This window comes from Lactuca sativa, chromosome 3 (genome assembly GCF_002870075.4).
Source record: "Lactuca sativa cultivar Salinas chromosome 3, Lsat_Salinas_v11, whole genome shotgun sequence".
NCBI lineage: Eukaryota > Viridiplantae > Streptophyta > Magnoliopsida > Asterales > Asteraceae > Lactuca > Lactuca sativa.
The window spans coordinates 118,196,134-118,205,172 of NC_056625.2; the positions used below are offsets into that span (position 1 = coordinate 118,196,134).

At 34.3% G+C, this 9,039-nt stretch overlaps 1 protein-coding gene across 1 annotated transcript; it reads right to left on the bottom strand.

The window, feature by feature from the left end:
- Positions 1-1,358: 1,358 nt before the first annotated feature.
- On the bottom strand, positions 1,359-2,818 carry LOC111919603 (uncharacterized). Its single transcript, XM_023915167.1, has 2 exons — positions 2,081-2,818; positions 1,359-1,925 (listed from the first exon to the last, which is right to left on the bottom strand). The coding sequence occupies exons 1-2, from the start codon at positions 2,816-2,818 to the stop codon at positions 1,359-1,361; spliced, it is 1,305 nt and encodes a 434-aa protein (XP_023770935.1).
- Positions 2,819-9,039: the final 6,221 nt, after the last annotated feature.

The following is a 9,039-nucleotide window of genomic DNA, read 5'->3' on the forward strand; positions in this document are numbered from 1 at the left end:
TTACCTCCGGAATATTTTTTTTTTATCAATGGGAGTTTTGATTTTCCACACAAAATTGCTTTTTAAGGATTTTGAAGAAGAGGTTTTCTTTTGATTTGTGAATTTTCTTGATGACACATATGATGTGGTAGATTTTGGTTTAAAAATTGTGCCATTAGATTTTGCAATGAAAATAGATGAGTTTGTCCGAGGAGGTGTGTTTTGAGGTTTTGTGACATTTTCATGAGATTTAGGCTGAGTAGAATAATCTTCTTTCTTAGGTTCGACACAACTATGAGCCATAGAAGGTCGTTTGAGAATCTTAGTAGGAGCAAAGGAGTTTTGGCGAGAATTGGAAATGAACCTGGAATTTTGTCTAGTCTTAACTTCCTTCTTAAGTGCATTTCTAGCTTCTATTTTTGGATCTATCATATCCTTCCTATTCATCATTGGTTTTCTCTTAGTGTGAGACAAAGACTTTGAGGTCTGTCCTGCAGAAGGATTATTAAACTTAGGAGAGATGGGAACCAACTTAGTTTTTAAAACAACTAAGGAATCTGAATCATAAGAATCAGAGGAGACACTGCTTGATTTTCCAACCTTATCATCTAAGGATGGCCATACAACCTCAGAGGTATCAGTTTCGGTTGTCATGGTAGGAATTTCTTCAACAACACAATTGTTAGTGTGTTTGCTTCTAGGAACATAGTCTACACAATTTGGAAGACTGTAATGAAATTTCATGGTCCGATTCAGGTCCACGTTTTTCAGAGGCGAAATTTGCGTGGAATCAGGACATTTGACAACAATTGTTTTAAACTCAGGAATTAGGGACTCAAAATGATCAGCGGTCTCTAGAAAGGGTGACAGAGGAGAAACAGGGGTGTCCAAATGTTTGAGGTTCGGAACTTCTCCCATAAATGTCAAATTCTGCAATTTCTTCAGAGGACTAACAATTGGTTTCGGAAACTCGCTTCCGAGACTAGGTGCTTTAGATATGGATGACAAAAACTGTGAGTCATCCGAATGCCCGCTTCAAGCATGTCAACAGAATTATGCAAAGCATCTATTTTGGCATTAAGATGTTTATTATAAGAAATCAACATATTACGTTCGGAATAAGTGACTTCACATTTATCTTTCAAAATGATACATTCATCATTTGACATTACAAGTTCATGCTCTAAAGACTCGATTTTCAATTTTTTATCCTCAAAATGTAACCTAAGACGACTTAGTTCACAATCCTTCTTCACACTAGCTTCTATGGCAGACTCATAGGCTTTATAAATGGTGTTCATATCTATTTGGATCAGGTTCAGATAAGGTTCACATAAAGTTAAATCAAAATTATTGTCAGAGATCATAGATTTTACCTGCTAAACGATGCTTCGACCTGGTGGATTGTTAGTGGCCATGTAGCAGTAATGAGGTTCAGCAATATCATCTTCGTCTTCGGACCCAGAAGACCAATAACCTTCATCACATTTAACCGTTTGTCTAGCCATCAGACACATATTCCTTCCCGTTGTCACATCATCATCATCCCTGGAGGACCAATATCCTTCGACATCTCTTGAAACCGTAGTAACAAAGGCTTTCTCACTTTCAGCCATTTCTTGTACTCTTCGGACATAGTAAGCTGACTCTTTGATTTTTGGTTTTTGTGGAGCATCAGCTAGACAATCTTTGGCAAAGTGATTTGGTTGACCAAATTTATGACACAAGATTTTTGGTTTGTCTGATTTTGTATTCTGAGACGGTTCGGAAGTAGAGCTTATTTTAGGGAGGTTTGGTTTGTATGAAGGAGGATTCTCAGATGGTTTAGGTTCCGGAGTTGAAAATGTTTGAGGATTGTTCTGATGAGGAGCATGGAATCGGTTTTGGTATGGTTTGTAGGAAGAATTGAAGGGACGTTTGTACTTCATAGAAAGTAGTGTGAACTCCTGTTGGAAATGTAGTTCAGAGTCCATAGGTTCAAAATCATCAGCGGGATAGTTTGTGTTGATAGGGAAGGAGTGGATAATTGAATAGACAGAACAATGGGTTTGAAAGGATCTGAAGTGGATGAGTTTGAAATGTTTGATTCGAAAGAACTGACAAGAGCAAGAGGACCTCCGGAGAGTTCCCTTATTGTTTGAGCAACATTGGACTCATGGCCTTGAAGTTCATCAAAGAGTTGATAAAGCTTCAGTTTGTTTAAGGAGCTATTACTTTGGAGACGGGATTTTACATTTCTGTATCCTTTTCCCAGACTGTTTATGAACTTGAGATTGTACTCCAAAGGAGTTCGAACAATCCAATGAACAGTCATGTTGTTGACTAAAATCCGGTAACGGTTGGAGGCTGATGCTACAGATTCACCTGGAGCAGTGGTGAAGGTATCAAAGTCATTCACAACTATGGTAAGGCGCTTGTCCTTCATATTTTCGGAACCTTCAATCAAATCTTGAAGAGTGTCCCAAATCTCTTTGGTAGATTTGCATAGTTTGATATGCTCAAAGAGTGATAGAGGAACGCCAAACCCCATTTCTGAGAAGGCAACTTGATTAGCATGCAACTTTTCGATATCATATGCGGTTAAAGGAGTTGGACGAGCTTCATCTTCTTGCATGAGCTGCACAGCTGCATCTCTTACAACTGTTCTTACAGGAATATGAGGGCCTTCTTTGACGAATCTCCATATTTGTTCACCATTATCTTTGGTCAGTAAAAACTTTTCCATTCTAACTTTCCAATGATCATATTCTTCTACAACTAGCAATGGGGATCGTGTAGGGCCACCCATGGTATTTGCGATTTGCATTGAAATCATTTGCTGACGATTAGAAGCAACCATTAAAGTCAAGATATCTTCAAGCCAACGTGGTATATAGAATAACTTTTATCCTTATCAAAGAAATGGTTTAAATACCAAAGTAAATTCAAGCCAGCAATAATTTGATCTTATGGATTCAAAGGACAACCACTCAAGCTCTGATACCAATTATGAGAACAAGATCGATGCACATGGACAAGGTTTGAAAACTCAGACCTTGAGTGAATGCTTGAGATCAATGTTTGCTTGCTAATAGAGATTCAAGTCAATACTGGAAAGACCAGTCAAGTCTTAGATAATAAGTCTTAGATAAAGTTAATAAAAGAAGAACAAGAAGAATGTTTTAAATATGATAGAGTTAATGCCAAAAGTGAGTGAAAGATCCGTATTTTTCTTGTATTTAATGCTCCTATATATAAGAGAGAATGTTACAGTGAATTAACTAAGTAACTTACATAGGACCGGACAATAGAACTATTTCTGACATTCTGATTGTCTAATAGAACAAAAGACTGAGTCCTATGAAATGTTACATCAATACAAGGATAATAAATGAAAAGAGACAAAATGGCGTTCTCCCGGATCAACATGCATTTCGGATGTTAGAATCACTCCAGAATGCGTTCTTCTTCCTCTTCAAAATATTCTCCAGCTCCAGACAGGTTCCGGAGCACTTTTTCCTTCGGAACCAACACCCTTCGGAATATGTACTTAGGATTGCTAGAGGTTCACTTTCAGGTTCCAACACATATCCGGTTCTGGTCCTTTTCCCTCTTAATGCCCTAGGCATTTGGAATAGATAGAATGGTAGAATATTACAACATATGCAATCGATCCTATACCCGAAACATATGGAATACGATTCATAATGTCTTACATAAATACATGATACTAGACCAGTCTCTTACTATAATATTTCCATATATAGAATTTCAAATGTTGAAACATTTCATCATGACATTCACATATATCCATGACTAAGTTCCATTAAAATTTCAATCTATGCTTTTAGATTCGAAATGAAGTATGATTGCCCTCTCCCTTAAATTTTACTATAATGAAAAAACTTTTCAACCTCTATAACTTTGCAAATTAAAACTTTGTTTCCTATATATATAGCATTGCTAACTTGCAACACTCAATGTGATACTTGTGATCCCATTAGCATAATGATTACATACTTACAGGCACAACACTTATGCTCCCATTAGGTTTGACATGTACCCAAAAATTAGCTGGACATTTTAGAAATCAATACTTATTGACTTTCTTACAAAAGTTCAGATTTCTGATACATGATACTTTGGTAAGACTTTATCTACGCTTCTCAAACTTATAAACCTTTCCTTACATAGCTCATATGTGTGTCTAAACTAATTCAAAACTTACAACAGTAAGTCCCGAATGTTCAGACTATTTTCCATAATCATAATCGAATTTGAGAATGCAATTACCACAATTGCTATCTCTTTAAATCTACTTAGTGAAAGTGTTTCCTCACAATCATTTTCATGAAGTGGAGTGAAACCTTATATCACTTATATTTTATGGTGTATGTGTTCCTATCCATGTGCATTTTTTATAACCATAATCACAAGACAAAGTTTGTGACAAATCCGGAATCATATGGACTGAACTTGTTCAATCTTAATTTCTTGCCATGTGGTAGCACAAGGGCCTACCATGTCTTCCAAGTTGTTCAACAACTCACCCTTATTGATCAATGTACTTTCACTGATCCAGGTGCTTTGCCTTATGCAAGCAATTAAGAACTTGTAGAACTCACATGCATAGTCAACTTTAACAGGAGTGAGCACAGAAACAAGAATATGTCAACACGATAGCTTACGAACCTTAAGTCGTGCGCTGGTGATTTATAATTGGTTTACTCTTGATTAGTTCTTGAAACTTTTCAAGATCTTTAAGACTCTCACTAACCTCTTGACATATAAGGGTCTCTTCTCAAGAAATATTCCTTGACAAACAATTATTCAAGAGTTAGTGCGGGTTCTTATCAAGAAAAACACTTCATATAATTGGTCTTAGTTGGTCTTTATTTTATCCAAAACATCACAACTATCAATTCCAAATGTGCAAGAGTAAGAGAACATTTTCTACTCCACATTTCATGATGTGTTATAAACCTATATTAGGATATGTCACTCAAGACACAATCTTGAAATATAACTCTAAGACTCGATTTTGGAACAAAGTATGACTCACCTTCTTGCATTAACCATTTCAACAATTTCCGATACCTCTTCTTAGTCATGTAAATGCACTAAGGTGTACTTTGAGGATCAATTGTGACATGGTTCCATAATCATTAGGATAATCATAAAACACGATACTAAAGTACTCCCCTTTCCTTTCAAATTGGAGAAACTTTTATCTTTTTGCCTAATTGATTCTTTTTATTCATTCTGCTATACTTTGAAATTTTTCAATGTATTAGAATTACACTTAATCTTGTAACTATAACATATTTACTAAACATTTAGGAAATTATGATGAATAGACTTTATCATTCTTTGTGGTGGATCTAACTTATACATAATAAAGTGTACTAGATCTTTTAGTCCTTCACTTGACATACATACATATGTGAACAAGGAATTAGTCTGAATTTTCCCAAGTACCACGGTTTTCATCCATCATATAACTCAAATCACATGATTCCAAGTTTATATCCAACTGAAACTTGGGCGATGAGAATTTTTCCCTACTTAGAAAATAACGACACTACCACAATCGATATGACTAAGAATCAAACCATTTTCAACATTGCTTTTAATAGAAACATACAAATAACAATTTTTACAAATGTGATTGCAAGGAAACATAAATAAGATAAAATCAAAATTATTTATTTATTTATAAATTGCGGAAAATTTGTCCTTACAATGCAAATACAAATGAAAACTATGTTTCTAAATATTCTTAAGCAATCTATCATAACTCCTAAACAGCAGCTCAAAAATCTGATCATCGAACCATGTGATCGAAATCCACCTCTTCGCGACCAGACTCGGCTCACTCTTCTTTTAAGATTCCTTTCCTTTCTTCGATCCTAAAGCAAAGTCATACATTTTGACTTTACCATCATTGCGATCCGGTAGATTCGGCAGCTTTTCATCCAATGCCCCTTCTCTTGGAAATAGAAACAAATAGACTCTTTTGGAATGGTACACAGAACAATCTCAAACTTAGCCTTTCTCTTTACCATTTGATTAAAAAGTTTGACCTTGGCCGATCCCTTTCCATTGGGAAGAGAAAACTTTTCTGGACTTCCAATGTTGTCATTGTTAATGTCCATGGAAGTTTGGGAGATTGATCTTCCAATAAAATTTTCTTAACCAATGTGCCAAATCATTGTTGATTCTGTTAGGTCCTATTTTTTTTGGTTTGTGCTAGGCATATATATTAAAGACTTTGTTATTATTTTTTAGGGCTTAATTTGGGTTTTCGGTTCGTTGGACCGAAATCAGTCTTGATTTCGGTCCTATGGTGTGTTCGGTTTTGGGTGTCCTTGTTCCCTATATATAGACACTTAGATGGTTGGTTTCGGTCATAGCGTTGTGAAGGCTCCATTCTACTAGACGATTTCTTGAATATAAACATGTACATTGGATTGATTCGCTTCTTCTTCTTGATTTATTTTGCTTTGATTCATCATTTGCTTAGTGATTTCGATTGATCACTAGTTAGTTCATGTTTTGGGACTTACAATTGATATCAAAGCCAATCTAGTGTCAACCGTTTTCAAGAACATCAAGATCAAATTTGGTTGTTCACGTTTTCAATTGATTTAAGCTTTTGATCGAAAACTGGTGAGTTTCTTATTATAAATCTTTCACTGTTGTAGCTGTGTTCTTGATGTTCATCGAGGATTCAAGGCAAAAGAATCGAAAGTTTGTTTGAAAATCGTCATTCTCATTGGAATTGGGTGTTTTCGGTGGTGGAACTAGGCGTTTTCGATGGAGCATATTCTATTTTCGATTACACGTTTTTGGCAAAAATCAACGTTTTCGGCCGAAATCATTGTTTTTGGCAGAAATCAGTTTTCAGTTGGATATTGTTTTCGATTGGAAAAATATATAAAAAATAAAATTTATCAAGGGATTAGGGTTTCGAGATGGAATTGGTCATAAGAAGGTCCTCCAAAAGTTTAGGTCCTTAAATAGGGGTTATAATACCAAAATTAGGGTTTGTCATCATCGCGGCTACGCCCTGCGTAGCAATGCTCTATGCCCAACATAGCAATGCTCTACGCCCAACATAGAGAAATAAGTCTCTGCATGCCTTAAATCACCTATGCTAAGTGTACGAGGCTACCTATGCCTAGCGTAGGGTATCCGAAGCTGACCTTAAAAGAATTAAATCAAATAATTATACCTTCGCGACACGGGCATTACACTCTGTTTCATATTCAACGTGAATTTTTGTTCACAGAATAACAACCCACTTTAATATTCATACTAAAAGGCATTTCTACACCATGTATAAAGTATAACGAAATATTCAAATACTTCGGGTCTTTAAATGAAACAAGGTTATTATCAAAAAAATAATCTTCGGTAAAAAAACCAAAAAGACTATATAACTTAACTTGTAACTTGTATGAGGCTAAAAAGATTATACAATGTTTTGAACATTTAGAATAAACTTTTCAAGAAATGACCATACATGAGAATAATTTATTGCTTATTGATTAATAAAATGCGTACAATTGCTGAAGAATGTTATTTTTATTTTTGAAATTTGAACTTTTGACTTAAAACTTGACCTGGATGTTTCAAGTCTTTTCTACTTTGTGTAAAGAACGAACCTTGGTGTACGTGGTTTAATTCTCTACACAAAGTGTTGAAGTATCAAATTTCACTATTATAAAAGCTACATTGACGTTATTTAAGACACGCTTAAATATGTTATTAGTGCCTAAATGTGACACCAGAAATTGGTGAAAAGATTTAAAAGTTAGCATATCTGGGAAAACTCTAGTAATTGGAGCATATAATCAGTTGCAGAAAAGGATCAAATAAGAGTCATTTACGGGATATGATTAATAAAATATGATGTTGACAAGGACTTGTAATCAAAATCACGAGTTTGTTGATTTTTTGCATCATCGCTTTATCTACGATCCTCAAAGAAAGAAAAGAAAAGCGCCTAGCTTTTTCTTCTTGAAAAGCAATATGAAATATCAAAATTTGTTAAAAATTATAGTGAATGTCCTCAATGGCGGAAAGCAATGCGTGGAAGGGAGAGTATGAATAACATGTTCTTATGATTGCAATTTGAACAAAATTAGTTAGTTAGATTAACGTCAAAAAGGAATTGTTGACCAGATCGATTAGTCAAAATCAAGATATTACTCAAAAGACTTAAAATAATACACTCAAACATATATCAAGGAGGTATTTGGATTTTAGAGTATATATATATGTTTTTTTGGATCAATAAATCTAATTTACTTTCTAGTTTTAATTTTTTTTGTTTCACATGTTACTTAAACTTTTTATTTTAAAGTGGAAAGATAACACCTAATTTTGCTGGTTATTGGTAGAAAAGTTATCATGATTTGAGCAAATCAACCGAAAAGTCTCAATTCCTTTTTATTTATTTATAGAGAATAACATCATACCGGTTAAATGTTAAAAAAAGAGTTTTGATAGGGGTGGCAAATCAGGTCATTGTGTCGTATTTTTGTCTGACACGACACGACACGATAAAGTTTTATGTAACACGAACACGACACCACACAATCTCATGTTTTTTTTAACTAATACGAAAACGACCCGATTAAAAAACGACAAACACGACAAAGATAACATGAAATAAAAATTAATGTATTTAATTAATATTTATTCATACATAACACGAAAAACACGACAAAAAATGTTAAATCGTGTCAAATTTTGAACACGAACACGACACGACACGACGTCGTGTTTTTTATATCTGACACGAACACGATACGAATACGAATTTAAATTTCAATTTTGTCTCAATTTCGTTTCGTTTCGTGTATTTTTGTCGTGTCATGTCACCAATTATCACCCCTAATTTTTGATCGGTTTCACAACTTTAGCTAGTATATTATTTTTTTCTGTCAATTTGATCATGTTTTTAAAAATTACCTAATAACCAAAATATATGAGTCTTTTCCTAAGATTACCCATAAGTTAATATATTATTATTATTATTATTATTATTATTATTATTAAATATGTCATTGAACT